Raw genomic sequence first — 20,792 nt, 5'->3', positions numbered from 1 at the left:
TCTCCAGCCCCGAATGTGAATGTCGGCAGGGAGCGCACACCGACACCGACTGGTGTGTGCTCCACCAAGTGCCCACAGAACTGCTCAGCGGCACTTTGTGCTGACACATTTGCCTGGGCAGGTGCTGAGGACTGGGGACCGGGGTCCAGTCCTGGTAACTGGGTGCAGATGCTCTTGGGGGAGTGCTGTCCAGGCCAGGTTGGTGTGCCTGGCAGAGGAGAGACATGGCATCAAAGGGGTGTCTCCATGGAAAGCAGGAGCCAGGGTGCTGGGCGAGGGGTGGGTGTGATCCCCGGAGACTCGGGGCTCAGGGCAGGACCTGGAGGATGAGTCTTCAACCAGTCACCAGCCTAGAGCCTGGCGTGAAACTTCCCACATTCCACTGCCCCTTCTTTCCTTCATTCAGTAAAGACACATCAGGAGGCAGTTGGGGAGGGACACAGCAGATGGCCGGGACACGGCACCAAGGTCACCACCCAGCTGGGGATGCGCCCACCAAGCTGACCCTGAGAGGGACGAGACAAGGGGCTAACGCACGGGGGTGGGGGTGGGGGGCAGGTGCCTGAGAGCACTTGCGGATGGCCTGGAGTGCAGAGGAGGGCTCAGCAGGTTGACCAGCAGGGTGAGATGCAGGTGTGTGTGAGCGAGGCTGAGCCCTGCAGCCTTGTCCAGATGGCAGCCATGAGTCCCTGAGGGCTTGTGGGAGGGGGAAGTTCATCTGTGAAAGGAAAATGGGGGAGTCTGGTGGCCACGGCCAGTGACCAAGGCTGATCTACTCTTGGTGACCTAAGTTTCTGAGCTGCTGGAGGGACCCTCCCCAAGTTCCTGCCCCTGGTCCTTGACTCACCTGTCCCATGTCTTTCCCTTTTTCTCTTCAACTGCAGTGGGAGGAGGTGGGCAGGAAACCCGTGGCATTGTCAAGAAGCCTCCCTCAGTGTAGATGGTGGCGATTGTGTCCCTTGGGGACATTGGCAGGGCTGAGGGAAGGGAGCTACAGGCATCTGGCAGGTAGAAGCCTGGGATGCAGTGCACAGGAGGCCCCACAGTTACTCAGTCTCCAGTGCTGAACAGGTCAGGGCGTCCAGCGCACCAAGATGCATGGGGAACCCAGTGAGCCAAGTGAAACAGGCGGGCAAGGTGGGAAGTGAGGCCGCCACCCGCAGTCAGACCCAGCACCCGTGGGGGTGCAGAAGCATCCTGAGAAGAAGCAGGAGAGGGAGTGATGGGGAGGGGGGCGCTAGGGTGGGCCGTGTAGACGGGTCCCCCCCAGGAGATGATATCTGGGGCTGGGAGAGCAGGCAGAGCCTGACATTGGAAGGAAGGGAATCCCCAGGCAGAGGGACAGAGGTGGGAAGGCCCTAAAGTCCTTAGGAGTGAAGGGGCTTTGCTGTCAGACGGAAGGGCAGTACTGAGGGTGGGGCCTGTAGGGGAGAAACAAGGTGTTGGAACCACTGGGGCTGCAGGGCTTGCAACGGGAGACTGATGGTCTGCACTTGCTCACTGGGTGGGCGGTGGGACCGGAAAGACGGGAGAAAATGGAGTTGGCAAGCCGCTAAGGAGACTCCTGCCCACTGTGGAGCCTTAGGCCGGGGAGAGGACGGAGGGCTTCTCAAAGCCCCTTTACAGGAGAGGACAAACGGCAATGCCTTGGGCCTTCCTGGAGTCTCCGCAGGCCAGGCCTCAGCTGAGTTCCTTCAGCTCAACCAGGGAGGCGCCCAGGTGTGCAGGTGTGCGATGGGGCTGACGGCTGGCTCTGAACCCCCCTGGCCAGCTTGAGGACCTGGGAAATCACACCCCTGGTTGCAGGCAAGGCCCCAGGACACCGAGCCTAGTCGGGAGAAGGGGTGGAGGGGAGGATGGGACTCCAGCGGAGCAGGAAGAGCTAGCGTGGTCAGCCAAGGAGGCAGGGTCTCCTCGGGGGTACGGGCCCCAGCCGAGAAGTGGGGTTTAGGTGCAGGTGCACGTGGCGAGGCTCGGTGGGCGGGGCCTGCTGGGGGACGCGCACCCTTCGGGAACGCGCGGGGCGGAGCCTCCGGAGGAGAGGGTGTGGCTCGGGGTTAGGGTTAGGATTAGGGGCGGGGCCTTCTGGGAAAGGGGCGTGGCCCTAAGCACTAGGGGCGGACGAGCGCGGGCTGGGCAGGGAGCGGGGCGGGGCCTCCAGGGGAGAAGGCGTGGCCGGGAGAGGGTCGCGGGCCGGCGGGGCGGGGCCGGCGTCAAGTACTTAATTGGCCCCGGCCGGCGCGCGCCCCCGGCCATGTATCTGAAACGCATCTTCTTCGTTCTGCGCTCCGGAGTCTCTCGCCGCGCCACGCAGTCCACGGCGCAGGCGACCAGCGAGCTGCCGGCCGCGGGCCCGGGACGCGGGGCTGCCGAGGCCGTGCGGTCGCCAGTGCCCGCCGTGGACTTCGGCAACACACAGGAGGCGTACCGGAGCCGGTACAGTTGGGAGCTGGCGCGCAGCCTGCTGGTGCTTCGCCTTTGCGCCTCGCCCGCGCTGCTGGCGCGCCACGAGCAGGTGCGCGGGGGCTGCAGGGATGCAGAGGGGCGCGCGGCCAGGGCCCCGCGGGGTCTTCTGCGGGTGCTGGGAGCCGTTATGGTTTCCAAGTGCAAAGTGGAGCTCTGGAGCAGCGCCTGTAGCCGGGAGGGAGGGGTTTCCTGCACTCCCTTTCGGGTCCGTGAACTTTACTACATGTCAGTTACTAGCAACTAAAGACGAAGACCAGTTTAATTTCTAAGCTGTATACTACTTGCAGTAATACATAGTTTTACCTGAAGTTTAAAACTGAGCGTCACCCTTGTTGCCCAAAGGGAAGCCTGGCAGTATTCAATGGCTCATAGCCTGGGTCCCCAGAGTTCTTGGAAGCTGTGACCCAGGGGCTCCCCAGACATGACCTCTCTGAACAGACAGTGTTGAGGGAAAATGGGAAGCTGCTCAAATATCCAACTTTTGAAACTTTAACACAGTAACTTTGAAAAGTGTGAGGGCTCTGGGAAAGTAAAAAGCAGAAGTGTCTTAGCCACTGTCAGTCAAGGTGATCCTGGAAACAGTTTAAAAGCAAGGGTCCAGTTGGTGCCAAGGGTCTGGACGGCTTTCAGTGCAGGTGGTGTTGATTTCTCAGATGAGACTGTGCTCAGGGTACTGTGCTGCCTCCCTTGGCCCCAGGGAGAGGCTGGGGTGTCTGGACCTAGGAGGAGCGCAAGCCACACCTTGGGCATAGGTGAAGTGAGGCCACTGTGGGTGGAAGGTGAGGGCAGAGGCCCACTAAGTTAGAGTTGCGTGGCTCTGACAGGCACGGTTCAAAACCAGCAGAGAAGCCAGCATAGCTGTGGGCTCTGGAGTACTGTGGGTGACAGGTTGGGGGGGTCATGTCAGCTCCACTGTCTCTCGAGTGCCTGCCTGGGGGAAGTGTCATTATGCTGGGACTGTACTGTGGGTGCCTGGAGGAGCAGGAAGACTTCTCCCGGGCTCTCCTCCTGTTCTCCCTGTGTCCTGGGGACATCCTTAAGTAGCCCAGTAACTGTGTGAGGTGCTCTGTGTGCCCTCCGCGGCACCTGTTCCACTGTTGTCGTTGCTGGTGGTCCCACTGGAGACAGTGGCCTTGGCTCCTGTTGCTGGAGGAAATGGGGCAGAGGCCATGCTGCAGAGTTGTGGGCTGCTCACCAGAACCTGGTTCTTCCACGTGCTCTAGCCTGCAGCAAAAATTCCTCCTGCGGAGCCAGTGCAGGTCTGTGCAGCTCCTGCCCCCCGGGAGTGAAAGCCTGCAGGAGCCCAGTGTGAGCTGCAGCATTGGCTTAGGACGCAGCGGGGGGCCTGCACTTGCCGGAAGGCAGGCCTTTTTGAGAAGAGTTTAGAAAATCCAGGTCTTCTCTGTGCTTGGGTGTGAGCCATCACAGGAGAGTGTGAGAGAGAGGATGGGACTGACAAGGCCCCTCATGGGAGGAAGGGCAGGGAGGAGAGAACCAGCTTTACCCGTCCTTGCTCAGCATGTGGCCTGTTTGAGTCTTTCACGGTGAAAATGAGTGAGTGTTACTGGTGCAAGTTTCTAAGTCCACAAAGGGTGCTCCTACCTAGGGAAGAGGTGGGGCTATCCTCATCACCCTGGGGCACACCTGACGCCAGGGTGGTTTTAAAGGGGCCACTTTGCTTTGGAGTTGGCTTAGAACCGCCAGACCTGCCCCATGTGCATCCGTCGTCCCCTTGACAGGCTGGCCTCCCCTTTGCCAGGGTGAGAGGTTGAGTGACTGGCTCTGGGTACCTGGGTGGTCTTCACTGTTGGTTGTTCCTTCTGAGCCCTGCCTCCCCTTGGGGAACAGGAGGTCACCAGCTTACGACCCCTGGACCGTATCCCAGCATCAGCCTTGTTTCTGTCCCTTCAATGAGCATTGGCTGGGGCGCCTTTCATGCTAGTTGGGTAGTTATGGCAGAGACTGTGTGGCCCGCACAGCCTAAATTATTTACCCTTGGTGGGACAGTTTGCCAGAACAAGAGCAGACAGTCGGCCCACTTCCACACAAGGTGTGTTTCTGACAGTCCTCAGAACTAGCATATATGATGTCAGGGGTTTTCCAGAGCTGAATGATGGTGTTCAGGTCCCAGATTCTGCCCTGCCGCCTCTGGGGTGAGCTTTGATATGTCCAGGACTTGGCTTTTCCTCCTGCGGGGCTGCTCTGGCCAGGTCTCCTCTGAGGTGGAGGAGGCCTGCCCGTGTCCTGGTTGGAACTTTCACTTTCCATTTCTAATCTTCTTTTTTTAAAGTAATGAGATTCAATAAAGTCAGGCCCTGCAGAGAGGCTGCAGCGAGGCAGACGCGATGGCCTGGGAGACTTCCCCCTCGAGGCTTCTGCAGGTGTGACTCCTAAGCGTCTCTGTCTGAGCCCCAGCCGTAGTTAAGTGTGTCTACATTTGGGTGGAGTAGGCTGTTTGGGACTGGTACCGGGATGAAAGTGTGTGACTCACTCATGCTTTTGCTTAGGCTAGATTGTTTCCTGAAGCCCTGATCCCAAGAAATGTTCCCCCCAAAAAGTGGACTTGTGCTATCCGTAGGGTTTGAGAAACCTTAGGCTTTTCCTGTCTTGGAGCTGGAGGTGGGGTAGTGGACATGCAGGAATTCCCAGACAGGTGGTGGGTTTGTCCTCCCAGTGGTCATCCCCTGGCCCCAGGGGCCTCCTTGTCCTCATTCCTTCCTGCCTTGGCAGTCCCCAGTGCAGGAGCTCCATGTCACCTCCTTTCCTGGCAAGCCCCCTGCCCTGGATCTAAGATAGCCAGCGCCTCCTGCCCCTGCCCTGGCCGGCACCCCCTCACTCCCCATTCCGAATCACTCTGTGTAGGTACCTTGCACTTCCCTCCTTCTGGGTCTCCCTGCAACTAGGATGTGAGCTCCTCGTCCACAATTTAGCCTAGAATTGTGCCAGGCAGGAGGAAGCTGCTTGGGACACTTGAATGAATGATGCAGAAGTTTGGGGTTTGGTGAAATGTGATTGGAGGAGAAAGCTGAGGGGTTGAGGGCGGCTGTCTTCCTTAGAGGCATGTCTGCTGAGCTGCTGGTCTGCAGTGGCTCTGGGTGACTGTGCTGAGTCCCCGCTGGTCTCAGGTGGGCATTCATCTCAGATGTTATGGATGGTCACCTGGCTCCCTATTAGCCTAGCCTTCCTCCAGCAGACTCACACTCATTCTGAGTCTGCATGTGTTCATCTGTTCAACAACCACTGGAGGGCTGGCCCTTGCCAGGTACTGTTTTAGGGCTTAGAATAAAACATTGAAAAACCTGGGTGCTCACCTTCTACAAAGTCACACCAAAACCTCCTCTTCCCCACGTAACCCGCACAGGTGTGGATACAGAGAATGTTATGAACACGCCCACTGCTGTTCTCAGAGAGACCTCCATTCACTTCTTTATCCACCAAGCGGTGGTCGGGAGACCGCTGTGTGCTGCTGGGGTCACCCATGAGTGTGCAGGGTAGGGAGGCAAGGGCAGTGCTTGGGACCAGCCGCCCTGCCTGAGGAGTGTGTGATGGGCAGTTACTGTGAGTGGAGAAGCAAGCAGCTTCGGGTTGTGTCACCACAAAACCAAGGCCATGAGCAGAATTTGGGCCTGGGGAGAGTGTGTCAAGGCTTTGTGATGGGTGGGGAAGCAGGGGTGTCCTGCTGGAGACCGGGGGTGCCGGGTGGCCCAGGACAGTCCCTTCCCTTTGCCTTTAAGCTGCTGCATCTCACCAGGAGACTTCTGGGGCAAAGGTTGTTTGACAGACTGATGAAGATGACCTTCTATGGGCAGTTCGTGGCCGGCGAGGACCAGGAGTCCATCCGGCCCCTGATCCAGCACAACAGGGCCTTCGGCGTGGGCTCCATCCTGGACTACAGCGTGGAGGAGGACCTCACCCCCGAGGAGGCTGAGCGCAAGGAGATGGAGTAAGGCCTGCCTGGCAGTCCTGCCACAGCGGAGCTGGGCCGAGGCCTGGCTGGGAGAGCTGGGTCTGCCTGACTGCCGGACTGCCGGCCGCCTTCTGGGGTCTGCCTGGGGTTGTGTTTTTGCCCTGTGAGGATGACAGCTCTGGGCTTTCACTGAAGGCCTTGTGTGCACGAGGCTGGAGGAGGGGCAAGGACAGGGGTCGGCAAACTATGGTCCCCAGTCTGATCCACCTGGTTTTGTACAGTCTGCAAACAAAGAATCATTGCTGTATTTTTAAATGGTTGAGATGAAGCAAGAATAATGTTTTGTGACATGTGAAAATTATATGGTATTCAAATTGCTTTAGCCATACAGGGGCAGAGTGAAGTGGCCATGGCAGGTGCCATACGGCCCCCAAGGCTGAGCATAGGTGCTACCCAGCAGTTTGCAAAATACATCTGCCCCCTCTGGTGTCAGAGGTTCTCTAGCCTCTTGCTCTGCGAAGCTTCTCTTCGGGGATTCCTGTCCCCCTGGATGGGTCCCACTGCCCCACCTGTGCCTGGTCCCTGAGACGATTTCCTAACCAGCAGGCACAATCAGCAGACTGGCTCTGCCTGGTGGATGTGGAGTCTGCCAGGCCTGGCGCCTTTCTCCAAAGAGAAAGGAGTGTGCTGCCAGGAGGGGTGTGGCAGGCCAGCCCCAGTCACTGACTAGCTGCAAGGCCCGTTCTTTGGACAGTGAGTATGGGGACAGATGGGCACCTCCCTGACCCACGCTCCTAGATGGGCCATAGGACCACATTTGAGGACCAGGTCACCCTCTGCTTCCCGGAATAGCAGCCTCATGGGAGATCCAGGCAGGACTAGCCCTTTCTGTGCAGAACACCTGGTTCTGGGCTGGTGCCTGCACCCCTCCAGGCTGGCCTTCGCTTGCCTCTGGGCCCCTGAGTCCTGACCTGCCCTGACTCAAGCTCTGGTGTTTGCTGTGGCCTGGGAGAGGAGGGGAAGGGAGGGAGAGGAGGGGAAGGCGTCACATGAGGCTTCTGGCTTGGGAACAGAATGTCCTAGCCAGCTGAGCTGCTGGTGGATTGGGCCGGGGGGCCGAGCCCCTGCCTTGCAATTCGCTGTCGTGAAGGCGGGGTTCTCCAGCTTGGCACCCCTGTGTTCCTGGTGGGGCTGTGGGCTGGGCCTGCAGTCCTCACTGAGGCTGCCTTTTGAATAACTAGTGGGCTGTGTCCCCACTGGGTCTGGGTGAAGGCTGGTGGTTTCACAATGGGGTTTTCTCTCTCTGGTACGAAGAGACCTCTCTCCCAGGGCAATCGTCTTGGCTTCCTCCCTGCCCTGAAGGGGAGCTTTGAGAGGTGGGCGGCCTCTCCCTGCTCTGGGCAGTGCAGCCTGTGACCCTGGGCTCCCCTGCTGTTGGTGCCCCTTGTGCTGCAAGAGCCCTGCTTGGTGGCTTTGGGGCATGAGTACCAGTCCCTTCCTGTCCTAACACGGTGGCCACCGCCCAATGCCAGTGACAGGTGTCGAGGAAGGTCTGCTGCCAGGCAGCCCTGTGTATTTGGTGGGGGTCTGGCCGAAGGGGCACAACCAGGCTCAAAGGCGCTGGTTAAACATCCACGCCATCGAGGGGCCTGCCCAGCTCGCTGTGTGTTCTCCATCAGGACCCCTGTGTAGGGAACAGATTTCTCACAGGCCCCTAGGCCCTGCTCTAGGGAATGATGCAAAGGCCACATGCCCCACAGGAGTGGGGTGGGGGAGGGAGAGTGCAGGTGGTGGGGGGCCTGCCCCAGGCACCTACTGTAAGAGGCATGGAAAAGATTGAGGCACCTGAGTGTGCAGGAGGCCCAGCGGGCATCCTGAGGACGTGAGGAGGCCTGGTGGCCCTGGGAGGAGGGGGCCCAGGAGGGCTTCCCCAGGGTAGGGAGCAGGAGGGAGTGGGATGGTGTTTCCTGGAACACTTGTTAGAAGGCAGAGGCCCAGGCCCTAAGTCTAGGAGAGAAGCCCCCCAAGGTGGCCCCTGCAGGCTGAGAGCCGTGGGGCTGGGGCTCCTCCTGATGACCGGCTGTGATGAGGACTGCCAGGGACAGTGTGGAAGGCAGGTGTGTCTGTCTGGCCGTGCAGTCCCAGGGCTGGCTGGAGGCGGGGCCCGGCCTTGCTCCCCAGGGCAGCAGCCGCTCCCTCGGGACCGGCGTGTGTAGTGTCTTGGGTGCTGCCCGGAGCCAGGGCCCGGGGGCGCTTGTCTCCTCCTGCATTTGACCAGGGAGAGCTCTTGTGAGGGCAGCCAGCGTGGTTTCCCCTCACTTTCTGCTTTTTTCTAAAAGGCACCCAGCCAACAAGTCACCTGATGCAGAGGTGAGCTTGGAGGTGGCCGAGGGGATGGCTGGGGTCTTCCTGCCACTTCTGCAAGCCCATGGGTCACTCCTGCTATCCTCTCTTGCTCTGTTCCCTTCTCCACATCCTGGGTTGTGCGTGTGTCTGTGAGCATGTGTGCACATGTGTGTGCACGTGTATGCGCGCACAGAGCATGCTCCTCCTTCTCTCCATGGTGATACGACACCCCCCCACCCCCTAGTCTGGTAACTGCCATCTTTGTCTCCCTGTGACCCACTCCTCGCCTGGCCTCGTCCAGAGTGCAGCCCCGTTCCTGATGAGTGTCATCTGCTCGGAGACTGACTGTGTGGCTGTGTGGCCAACTGGCTCCTCTGTGCTTTTGGAGACTGGCTGGGGCTCAGAGGGTAGATGGGCCAGCGGTGGAAATGCTGACTGGGACTGTCACATGGCCGCAGGCCCTTGGGAGCCCCTGGATAATGGTGTCCTCTCCTAGAAGGCAGATACCCACAGGTTGTGGGCTGTGTGATGATGGTGTAGTCCTGAGTCCCCGACAGACACCACCTTGGGATGAGGCCCCTGCCTGGGTGCAGATGGTGGTGCCAGGTCATGCCACCACCTGGGGGCCACAGTGGGGGGACCTCGGTCTGCTCTTACAGGTGCCCACTCCCAGGGTGGCCTCAGTGTCCTGTCTGCAAGAGGACTCGGGGTTATTCAGGTGTGATGGCCAAGGAAGAGCTTGCATTTTAAAGGAAAAGTTTTGGTTGCTGGTTTGAAAACAACCCTGAGAGGCGGGCGGGGTAGTGGGGAGGGCAGAGCGCGGCCTCGCTCCCCTCTCCTCGACTCTGGGGTCGTTTCCGCTGGTGGCTTCCCTGTCTCCCTAGTCCTCGTCATCCTCCTTGGCCCTGCCTGGCACGCGGCCCCACCCTTTCCTCATGGGAAGGGATGCCAGCTTCAAGGACCCACCCACTTCCTGCCTCTGTGTTGCTCTTCCCCCTCCTCACTCTCTGTGGGGGGCTCCACCCACGGGGAGACCCAGGGCTTTTCGGGGCACAGGGCTTGGCTGGTTGGCTGGGTCCTGTCTGCGAGGCTCAGAGGGGGTGACCCGGGAGGCCGGGTAGTGGTGTGGGGTCAGTCACTCTCACCTGCCCAGGTGACACTCCGCTCCTTGGTCAGGATCAGGGCTCCACCTCTAGCTTCCTCCCCCTGTACCTCTTCAGTGGGACACGCTTGTCACTTGTGCTGGAGGTGGCATGACCCTGACCCTCGCCCTCGTCTTCCTTCCCGCAGGTCTTGTACCTCGGCGGTGGAGAGGGACAGCCGTGGTGAGTGAGGGGCAGCCATTCAGGAACAGACACTCTCCTACCCGCACAGCCCTGGCTCGGGAGACCTGGTGTCAGAGGCACGCGCAAGCCTGGGGCTGGGGGTGATGCTGTGGCTCCTCCTTGTGTCCCCGGGCACCCCGCCTGTCATTCTGAGTGGCTGCCCTGTCCTCACAGCCTCTCCCGGGGACCCAGTCGACTCTACCCTCAGTGGGTCTGAGTTCTGCCTTCCTGGCCAGGGTTTCCATATGACTAGGGCTTGGCTAGGAAGAAGGGACAGCAGATGTCAGGCAGGTGGATTTGGGGAGCAGGGAGCAGCACAGTGTGGGGGCCAGGGTCGGCAGGGCCTGGGTGCCTGGCATGGGGTTGGAGCCGGAACGCAGCGCAGAGCTGGGAGCCTGCTCAGGGCCCTGCCCGCCTCTCCAGGCACCAGTAAGAGGGAGAAGCAGTTCCAGGCCCACCGGGCATTTGGAGACCGCCGGGGCGGTGTCGTCAGCGCGCGCACCTACTTCTACGCCAGCGAGGCCAAGTGTGACAGCCACATGGAGACGTTCCTGCGCTGCATCGAGGCTTCAGGTGGGCCCTGCTCGCTGCCGGCTGACCCCCGCTGGGCCCAGCCTCATGGAGGTGCTGGTGGGCAGATGTGAGGCTGTGGCCGGAGTGTTCGCCCAGGGCTTCGTCCCCATCTGGGTGGCCCAGAGGGTTGTGAGCATGACCTGGGTGACAAGCAGGAGCGTCAGTCTGGGGTCACCCTGAGTCCAGACCCTTCCTGTGGAGCCCGGCTGTCCCAGGAGGGTGCCTTCCCCTTGCTGGCACCAGGTGCCCAGATGTGGACCCGTCAGTGGGCTGAGTGGCCCCCAGTCCCAGGCAGGGGCTGGACTCTCCTCACTGGTCACCCAGCAGGTCCCCAGCAGCCCTCCTGCTGCCCTCTGAAAGGAATGAGAGTGAGTGACGCCTGGAAGCAGCCCCTAGGAGCAGTGCTGGGGCACCCTGGGTGGTCAGGCAGACACTCAGCTGCCCAGCGTCCCTGCCAGGGGCATCTTCTTGGTTCCCTACCTGCTCTGCCTGGGGGCACACAGATGGGAGGGCCACACAAGAGCAGAGATGTGCGTTGTGGGCTTCCAGAAGCCAGAGGAGAGACATGGGTGTGGAGGATGAGTTCCTTCTGCCTCCAGCCTGTGCTCTGCTGGCGTTTCTGTGGCCCACGAACCCCCGGGGCAGCCGGATGCCAACGGCATTGGAGAGGAAACAGGCTGGGAGAGGGTGGGCAGGTCTCTCCAGCTCCCTCGCCCACTGCCTGGACCCACGTGGCAGATGCACACCCGGCCACAGTGCCCGTCCCCCTGGCGAGCGGCCATGTGCAGGGCATTTACAGGCAAAGCAGGATCACTGTCCCCCTGCCAGTAGGTGGTCAGCCAGCCCTGAGGCCTGGGTCTGCGGCGGGCTTTCCCCTCCTGTTGCCATCTACCTCAGCCTGAGTTTGCTAAGCAGCCACCCGAGTGGCTCCTGGGAGCCGAAGGCCTGCCCTGTGGGGGTGGGCCTGGCTGGGGAGGGGGACAGATCTGCTGGTGCCACTGCACCATCTCAGTTTTAGTGACTGGATCATTGGAGCTCCTTGGTGGCCTCAGGGCCCATCAGTAAGGTGGCCCAGTGCTGTGTGTTGTAGGGAACTAACAGGCAGATCGGCCACCACCAGCCCTGCAGTCTGTCTCACGGCAGCAGCGTGCCCTCACTCTTGAGTGGCACAGATTCTGGGCATGGGCTCCTGGCCCCCCACAACTCCCAGCCCTGACAGCTCTTCCTGTGGCTTCTCACAGGTGGTGCCAGCGAGGACGGCTTCTCAGCCATCAAGCTCAGCGCACTGGGGAGACCCCAGTTTCTGGTAATTCTGAGCACCTTCCACCTGCAGAGTGTTTGTAAGGACTTGGGCTGCTGTGAGCATGAAGGGAAGCTCGTGTGCCAGTCAGTGCCTTGGCACTGGGTGCTGGGCCCACAGGCGGGATGAGGAGGCCTCGGGGGCTACACGGAGGTCCTGGGGGTAGGGGGCGGGGTGTGCACTTGCGATGTGCGTCTGCAGCTGCAGTTCTCAGATGTGCTGACCAAGTGGAGACGGTTCTTCCACCAAATGGCTGCAGAGCAGGGCAAGGCTGGGCTGGCTGCCGTGGACACGAAGCTGGAGGTGGCTGCACTGCAGGTGGGGCCGCCCTTGCCCGGTGGATGTGAGTGGGCGGGTGAGGGGGAGCCCTGCTCAGATGGAACTGGCTGGCCTGGGTTCCCAGAGCTGCTTCAGGGCCTGCAGCCCAGCCCACAGCTGCTGGGTCGTCTGGGAGGGGGTCTGAGCAGAGGCTGAGGATGTCCTGGGCGGGAGGGTTGGAGGAGGACCTGCCCTGCAGGTAGCAGAGCCTTGTGGAGCTGCAGGGGTGGGCAGGTGCATTGTGGGGGGTGCGGGATAGACCCATCTGTGGGGCAGAACCCAAGGCAGAACTGTAGCCTGGTCTTAGTACAGCATCACAGACCAGTGGGCGGGGGCAGGAGATGTTCGTGAATGGGGCTGGACTGACACCTTCTCACTCCTGAAGGAAAGCGTGGTGAAGATGGGCATCGCATCCAGGACAGAGATTGAGAACTGGTTCACTGCGGAGACCCTGGGCGTGTCCGGGTAAGAGTAGGCCCCCACGCTGGGACTGAGATTTCCGGAGTCTTCTCTGCATCCTTGCCACCCTTGTCCAGGGCGTGGGCCTTGGGATGATGGTGCTGAGGGACCTGCCGCCCTCCCCGCCCCCACCACCCGAGACGCACAGTGGGAGGTGACAGAGCTGGCTGTCCTGCGGGGAGGCTCTGCTGCTGGGCAGGGCCCCCCAAACTGCAGGGCTCCTTATGGGATTATTTGGGTTCTGAAGTGAGGGTGCCACACCCAGCCGTTCTGGGACCCACCCAGTAGGCAGGGGAAGGCGAAGGGGGAGGGTGGCTGAAACCGGAGAGCCCCACGCCGCAGCGTGAGGGGCTGGGGGCTGGCGGCTACATGCCGTCCCCTCCTTCTTGGTCTCCCATGTTTGGCTGCTGCCCAAGCCTGACGTGGCCGGTGGTGGCCTCGGTGTGTGCCCTGGGTTCTTACTGCTGTTGCCGCCCTGACAAAAGAATGTTTGTGTTTTGGTTTCCATTTTTTAAACAGAAGATAGTGTTTACATTTTATCTGTCTTTCCAAGCTGAGCACTGAGGCAGGCTTTATGGGGGTTGGGTTGCAGGTGCTCCTTTAGGGAAGGGGCTGGTCTGGGGCTGGGCCTGCAGCAGACCCGTGGCCGCGGGTCCTTTGGGGAGGCTCTGGTGCCTGTGACCTGACACGCCTTCCCTGCAGCACCCTGGACCTGCTTGACTGGGACAGCCTCATCGACAGCAAGACTGAGCTCTCCAAGCACCTCGTGGTCCCTAACATGCAGGTGATGCCACCCACACCACCCGTCCGTGTGCGTCCAGTCCCCCCAACCTCACTGTTCTCTCAGGGTGGTCACGGAGGGTCCCCACTCACACGGCCAGGGCTTCTGCAGAGTGGCACTGGGTCCCCAGCACAAGTGTCCTCACCAAGCAGGCAGACACCATCACCTTTTCTAGTCTAGCCTCAGAAGTCTTATGCTGTCACTTCTGCCCAGTCCTGTTTGTCAAAAGAGAGTTGCTAGACCGGCCTGTGTTCAGGGGTGGAGAATGAGACTCCATCTGCCCCTGGGAGGGTGGCCAGATGTTTGTGGTCTGATTTGAAACCACTCCAAGCCAGGATATGAGGAAGCTGCAGAGGGGCCAGGGAAACATCCCACAGACACCACCTTCCATAAACTCCAGTCCTGGTGCCTGCGACCTTGCTGGGAGTGCCCTGGGTGGTGTTCATGGGCAGGTGGAGTGAGCAGCGTGGGAGCCCACTGCTGACCCTCCCAGCCCCTGAAGGCCACCATCTGGAGACGATGCCTCTGTGCCCCTATTGCATGAGAGTCTGTGCTGCGGCTGACCCCGTCTGCCTGCAGCCACGGTTCCTCCTCCAGGTCCTTTCCCTGCTGGGGGCTGAGGCCTTCCAGGTGATTGGGTGGGTCCAGGGTCTCTTCCTTAGCTTTGTGTGGGAGCAGAAGGGGACCCATCCTGAGGACCCTGGGGAGTCCCTGGGAGCAGACTCCTTGGGAAGAGGCCTGACCTAGGGCAGCAGCCCTGTGAGGAAGGGTGTGCTGGCAGGCAGCATGGTTCTGGGACACTGTGTGGCCGGCCAGATCTTAATGCACAGACAGGGCAGGGGAGGGGCAGGGATGAGGCCCACTGGTCCTGGCCCAGCACCTGGGGGTGGGAGGGTGTCCATGGGCAGAGGGAGCGCTGGCTTCGAGAGCCCAGGTCTGCAGCCCTGCTGTGGCCTGACTGCGCTGCCCCCTCAGACGGGACAGCTGGAGCCCTTGCTGTCACAGTTCACCAAGGAGGAAGAGCTGCAGATGACAAGGATGCTGCAGAGGATGGATGTCCTGGCCAAGGTCGGGGACTCTGGGACAGGCCTGGGGGTGGGGGCACCTGTTTCACCCGAGCCCCAGACAGACCTCACTCCCTCCCTGCATCCTCAGAAAGCCAGCGAGGCAGGTGTGCGGCTGATGGTGGATGCTGAGCAGACCTACTTCCAGCCGGCCATCAGCCGCCTGACACTGGAGATGCAGCGCAGGTTCAACGTGGAGAAGCCACTCATCTTCAACACGTACCAGTGCTACCTCAAGGTGCGCCGCCCGTGCTCCCACCGCCCGTGCTCCCACGCCTCCCGGCGGCCCGGGCCCGGTGGGAGAAAGGTTCCCAGGACGGCTGCCAGCTGGCCCCGCCTCCGGGCCTCAGGCCCCAGATAGGGCATTGAAGGGGCTGGAGGAAGATGAAAGAACTTTTGAGAGTTCACTTAACGGGCCTCAAGCCCCAGACTGCGAGAGTGACGGTTTTCTCCCACTGTTTCTAGCTTGGTTCCCTCTAAGGATCTGATGAAGGCTCTGGGCCCCTCCCCAGAGTTGTGTGTGTGCCTCGGGGAGCCCAGGGGCACTTCAGGGCAGGACCCTTGAGCACAAACCTTGGCTGGCTACACACTGGGGAGGCCCCAGGGGACCCAGGCTGGAGGAGCCCATCCTGGTCGTCCTCGACTTTTAGCCCTGGCTCCCGCAGGATGCCTATGACAACGTCACCCTGGATGTGGAGCTGGCTCGCCGAGAGGGCTGGTGTTTTGGGGCCAAGCTTGTGCGTGGCGCCTACATGGCCCAGGAACGTGCCCGCGCCCTGGAGATTGGCTACGAGGACCCCATCAACCCCACATACGAGGCCACCAACACCATGTACCACAGGTGTGCCACCCCCTGTGGCCCGTGCAGCCTATGGCTTCCTGGGGAGGGGAGCAAGGAAACAGGCGAGGGGCTCGAGCTGGCCTGTGACCCTGTCAAAGCAGAAGCAGCCCTGGGGCCAGAACCAATGCCTCTTCTGCTTTTACGTTTCCCCAAAGCATTAAGGGTTTTGTTAAATATGGAAGTCTACTGAAGCAGACTAGACTGTCAGGTGCCCCAGCCTGCTCCTGTTGGCGCTGAGGACGAGAGCTGTGCCCCAGCAGCACCCCCGCCACCCACCACATGAGGCCGATTTGCCTTTTAATTCCACGCCAGGACTGCCCATGTTTTGCACCTGCTTCTGCTTGTTGATCTTGGGGATCGGGTCCCACAGTGGGGACAGACCGCCTCCTTCTTCTGGGGTCGCGTGTGCTCCCGATGGGCTCGCGCCCCGGCCACACCCTGCTTCCTTCCAGGGGCTCTGTCGTCCGTGCTGTGTGCATCTGTGGGTCAGCCCTCTGCCCTCACTTGTCCATGTACCTTCCTGCGCGGACCCTCCCGTGGCAGCGCGCAGACCCTCGTGTTCCCCCGTGGCAGCGCAGGGTGCCCACGCTTACATGCCAGGCTCTGCAAGCTTCCTGGTGGGATGCCTTCCTGTTACAATGGTGACTCACAGCATACGGTGTCCCTATCTTTTGTACCCCCAGGCAGGGCTGCTGGAAATGGAGTTTTGGGTCAGAACACACACACCCTGCTGACTGTCCTCACTGCCAGATGGTGGCCCTGTTCATGCCCTGAGACAGGGAGGTCCCCAGGCCTTTAATTTCCTTCCAGACCCCTTCCTGGAAGTGAAGCTGTGACCTCTCAGGGTGCACGGGGTGCTGTGCCTCAGTCCTGTTGAACGTGCAGCCCAGATGAGGGGGCAGGTGGTCCTCCCCGAGGTCCCCTCGCCATGGGCACCCACGGTGGGAGCCAGCTCACGGGAAAGCCCTGGGCCTGCCCGTGGCCTCTGCCCTGTCCTGGCCCAGCTCACGTGTTCCCCTCCCCAGGTGCCTCAACTACGTCCTGGAGGAGCTGAAGCACGCCAGGGCTGCAGTGATGGTGGCCTCCCACAACGAGGACACGGTGCGCTTCACGCTGCGCAGGTAGGCTCGGCCCCTCCGCCAGGCACCCCGTGGTCGGCAGGGCTGGGGTGAGTGCTGCCTGGAAGCATGTGCAGGCCGTAGGTTTTGAGGGGACATCTGTGGAAAGAGCTGGAGCTGTGGCTTTAGGGTCCCCAGAACCCCCCGTGCCTGGCTGGGCGTCGTGCTGCAGTAGCAAAAAGGCTATTTGCAGTTACTTCTTTGGTTTTTATCATTAATACCTGACTTAATGAAGTTTCAAATTAAAAAATAAAATCCATTAGGTCATTTAAATAGCGTGAAATGTTGGAGTCCCCTTAGGAGGCCTCTGATTTGTCACCTCATTTGTAAACAATTCCTCTTAACGTTTTAAATTATGTTTGGAATTTAATATGGTCTCAGACAGAGAGGCAGGATGAAGTCAGTTCCTAAAAATTCCAGTATTATCACCACGTTCTTTTATCTCATACATTAACCCAAACCGGACCACACCAGGGGCCCCAGCTCCTCTCCCCAGCCTCCACCTTCCTGCGGGTTTTGGCCCCACAGGAAGCCGGCAGCAGCGTCCTTACTGGCTCTCGCCTTCCCTGCCCACAGCGGGCAGGCAGGGCTGCCTGGGGCGCTGACCCAGGTCGTCCTGAGCCACTGGGTAACATGCTGCTTGTCCTTCTTGAGCTCCCCCCTGCCCGGGTAAGGCCTGCTGGGTTGGGGTCAGGCTGCTTCCATGTGGGGTGGGGGCTGGAGGGGTCCGAGTGGCGTCCCAGCTGGGTGGACTGTTCTGTCTTCTTCCCTCCGTCCCTGCACCCCTCCCGCAGGCACTAGTCCCACCTTGGACGCCCCATCCTGTCCCTGGATGTGGGATGGCCAGGAACACCTTTCGTGCTCAGGGAAGATTAGTTCTGGTTTCTTTGTCTTTCGAAAGGTACAGACAGGGTTGAGTTGCAGATTTTAAAAGCTGGCTTTGACTTAGGCTTAAAAACACAATTCTGAGATGGAACCTTGATGAGGCCAGTCTCTGGCGCCAGGTCCTTCACCAGAGGCTGTGCATGGAGCCCCTGTGCCTGCCCAGCAGCCATCGCCTTGGGTGTCGGTCATGAACACAGCTGCCTGTGGTTGCCACTCACGTTTTAGGCAGTGGTCAGTCCGCTCAGGCGGGGCACATTGGAGCTTCGGAAGGTACAAAGAAAACGGCCTTTCTCCTGGTTTCTGGATCTTGCCACTGGGAACATGTCTGTCCTCTCTGTCTTGGCCACAGTGGGCTCCTGCCCTGGACACTGTTACCCTGTCCTGAGGGCCAGCTGAGCGCTCCCCCTCCTTCTCTCATAGCCTCCACAGCCTGTGCCAGGCTCCACAAACACTGCTGTCCTGGAGGAGGTTCGGCCCCTGCAGAGCCCTGAACAGCCTGGGTGGACTTCCTGGAGGAAGCAGTGTGGGCCTCTTCCTGATGCCACACACCAGGGACCGCAGTCAGACAGCCTGTATTAGTTTGGCCAAGTAACAAGCCAACCCAAAATTCAGAGGCCTGAACACAAGGTGGTCCGTGAACCAGCAGCATGGCTGCTTCTGCCAGTCTTGCCCGGGGTCCATCTGCATCTGTGGTCAGCTGGGGTCTGGTTGGGCCTAAGTAGACTCATTTGTGGCTGGGGCAGCAAAGGGCACTGCATTGCAGGTCTGGTGCCCAGCGCGCCAGCTCAAGCTTCTCCAGGTTGGTCTCAGGTTTCCAGAAGCCCTGAAGAGGGCAAGCCTTTGCCAAAGTCACATTCACTACTGTTCTGTTGGCCAAAGGAAGTCGTGCCCAGCCCAGATACGGGCAGGCCGGATGGAGAGAGCTGCATCCCGGTGCTGGGAGAGGCTGCAGTCACGTGGCAGAGGGCGTGGACACTGGCCGGGGAGGAAGCAGCAGTGGGGAACGGTCGTTCCCTGCAGGATGTTACACAGCTGTCCTCACTACTGCCAGGCAGCTACTCGGTGGCAACCCTTCTCTCATGTGGTTCATGTTCTAGTGGGGGACAGAAGCACAGAAGCTGGATACCAGGGCAGTGTGGTGGAGACTGGGGCCGCAACACTGGAGCCCAGCTTTGGGGGAAGGAGGGGAAGGGTCTGTGGGATGACCCTCGTGTGGAGGTCCAGGGAGAGATGCGCTCGGTGCTCCAGGAGCCTGGGTCAGGGCCCTGAGACAGTGAGGAGATGGGAGGTGGGCCCCAGGGATGGGGACAGGAACGAACAGGCCCAGCCTGTAGCCTGGGTGGGTGTGAGGAGGACCCAGGCTGAACACGCCCTTGGAGGGTGGAAGGGTTTGGGTGCTGCAGGGGGCCAGTGCAGACGTGCGAGTCCGATCTGCACATACAGGAAGCCAGAGATAGAAACGTGGGAATCGTCAATATGTATTTCAAACCCTGGGAATTTTTTAAAGATTCTGTGAGGGGCAGTGTGAGGACAGGAGAGGGTGTGGATAGAGCTGGTGGCCCCCACCCCAATGTATAAGCAGCACTAATAGAAATTCAAGCCATATCCATCAATTCTGAGTGTTTCAACAGCCACGTTAAAAAAAGATGAAATTAATTTCAATAATACACTTTAATTTACCCAGTATATCCATGGTATTGCCACTTAAACATGCTTTCAGAAGAACAGTGAGATACTCTGCACCCTTTTTTCACACTAAGTCTTCAAAACCCATGTGTGTTTGATGCTTGCAGCCCATCTCGATTCAGACTGGCGTCTCTGAAGGCTTGGTGGCCGCCAGCGGCTAGTGGCTGCCCTAAGGACAGAGCAGCCAGCGAGGGGAGAGTGAGAGGCTGGAGGTGGGGTTGGGGGGCTGGCAACATGGCAGTGGAACTGAGGGGCTAGAGGAAGGGCTGGGGGAGGGCTGAGAGCTTCCCGGGGCCACACCAAGTGCCGGCCACTGGGTGGGTCTCCCTCGCTGCGTTGAGGTGGGCGGCAGGGAAGGGGCCGTAGGGGAGCAAGCACAGCCGGAGGGGAGGCTGGCTGGGGAGGGAGAGAGCTTGGTGTCCAAGGGCCACGGTCAGGAGCAGCAGGGCGGAGGCCTGGTCTAGGCAGGACAGAGCCTACACCTGCACTGCCCCCTGCAGGGGATGGAGGCTGGGGGTCTAGTGGGGGAGGGAGAGAGAGGCTCACCCACCACCTTGCCTGTTCACAGGATGGAGGAGCTGGGCCTGCACCCTGCCGACCGCCAGGTGTACTTTGGCCAGCTTCTGGGCATGTGCGACCAGATCAGCTTCCCGCTGGGTGAGCGGGGCATCCCCTGGGGGGTGGGGGTGGGGCGGCCGGGGCCGGGACTCACCGCTGCCGCCCATGTGTGCAGGCCAGGCAGGCTTCCCCGTGTACAAGTACGTGCCCTACGGTCCCGTGATGGAGGTGCTGCCCTACCTGTCCCGCCGAGCCCTGGAGAACAGCGGGGTCATGAAGGGTGCCCAGCGGGAGCGGCAGCTGCTGTGGCAGGAGCTCAAGCGGAGGCTCCGCACGGGCAGCCTCTGCCACCGCCCAGCCTAGCACTGCAGCCCCCACCTCCAGATGCTGCCTCACCTGGGCTGCGACTCAGGGGCCCTTAGGGCAGGGGTCTAGGGTGTCTGGGTGGCCCCCAGGCGGACACCGACACTACAGCTACACCGCCAACCCCAGCCTCACACGGATTTACCTTTTACATCCCAAATGGTGAGACCCTGCTGGCCCCGCCCAGGATGTGGGCACTCGGGTGTGGGCTGAGCCCCATACCTGCAAGGGCCACTGGGAACCGTCAGGGCCTGCCCTTCAGTGAGTGAGCGTGGCTGCGTCTCTGCCCACCCCCAGACCTTGGCCCAGGAGAACCGCCTTCTGCAGGGTCCAACCCACTCGCGCCGAGCCCCACCGTTGGGCAGTGGCCAGGCTGGAGGAACTGGCCTGTCAATAAACCACTGTGTTTGCAGCTGAGAGCCCTCAACTCCATGCCTGCGATGCTTTTCCCCGCAGAGCCCTCACCTGCGGTCAGTGGCACAGAGGGAGGGGTTCCGATGGCCGAGGAGTCTCCCCATCAGGCACTGCCTCTCCAGCAGCACGTGCCTCGGCACACCACGGCAGGGATCCCAACACCTCCCTTCTGGCTGTACTGCAGACCCAGCCGTGTACCCCCAACTCCACAACCAGGCTCACACCAACGCAGACACTCCTGGGGGGCCTGGTGCTTTCCTACCCTCGGTCTCTCCCTCCCTGACTCTCCCTGCTACTCCGTGTCCTGACCCCAGTGCTCCACACCAGGCTCCTGCGGTTCTGACAGGGGCAGGCCCTTGGCCACCCCATTCCCCACGAAGCAGACTGG

At 60.7% G+C, this 20,792-nt stretch overlaps 1 protein-coding gene across 2 annotated transcripts; it reads left to right on the top strand.

Moving 5' to 3' along the window:
- Window positions 1-2,168: 2,168 nt before the first annotated feature.
- LOC102520773 (proline dehydrogenase 1, mitochondrial) lies at window positions 2,169-20,407 on the top strand. 2 transcript variants are annotated; one of them, XM_032471979.1, is made up of 15 exons: window positions 2,169-2,515; window positions 6,201-6,409; window positions 10,010-10,044; window positions 10,468-10,617; window positions 11,859-11,923; window positions 12,119-12,235; window positions 12,621-12,700; window positions 13,397-13,478; window positions 14,451-14,543; window positions 14,631-14,777; window positions 15,205-15,380; window positions 16,406-16,501; window positions 19,177-19,281; window positions 19,638-19,726; window positions 19,803-20,407. In XM_032471979.1, exons 1-15 carry the CDS (start codon window positions 2,255-2,257, stop codon window positions 19,988-19,990), a joined length of 1,893 nt encoding a protein of 630 aa, XP_032327870.1. In that variant the 5' UTR covers window positions 2,169-2,254; the 3' UTR covers window positions 19,991-20,407. The 2 variants fall into 2 exon arrangements, with proteins under 2 accessions (XP_032327870.1, XP_032327871.1); XM_032471980.1 differs by lacking the exon at window positions 19,177-19,281 and having other exon boundaries at window positions 2,170-2,515.
- Window positions 20,408-20,792: the final 385 nt, after the last annotated feature.

The sequence above is a fragment of the Camelus ferus genome, chromosome 32, assembly GCF_009834535.1.
Source record: "Camelus ferus isolate YT-003-E chromosome 32, BCGSAC_Cfer_1.0, whole genome shotgun sequence".
NCBI classification, from domain to species: Eukaryota; Metazoa; Chordata; class Mammalia; order Artiodactyla; family Camelidae; genus Camelus; species Camelus ferus.
Note: the sequence above shows the minus strand (reverse complement) of the source record. Positions and strands in the feature narration are given on the sequence as shown.

Coding starts and splice junctions, on each gene's coding strand:
- LOC102520773 (XM_032471979.1), top strand. CDS start 2,255: ATGTATCTGAAACGCATCTTCTTCGTTCTGCGCTCCGGAGTCTCTCGC. Junction 10,045..10,467: donor GGTGGAGAGGGACAGCCGTG/GTGAGTGAGGGG, acceptor CCGCCTCTCCAG/GCACCAGTAAGAGGGAGAAG. Junction 19,282..19,637: donor GGGAGAGTGAGAGGCTGGAG/GTGGGGTTGGGG, acceptor GCCTGTTCACAG/GATGGAGGAGCTGGGCCTGC.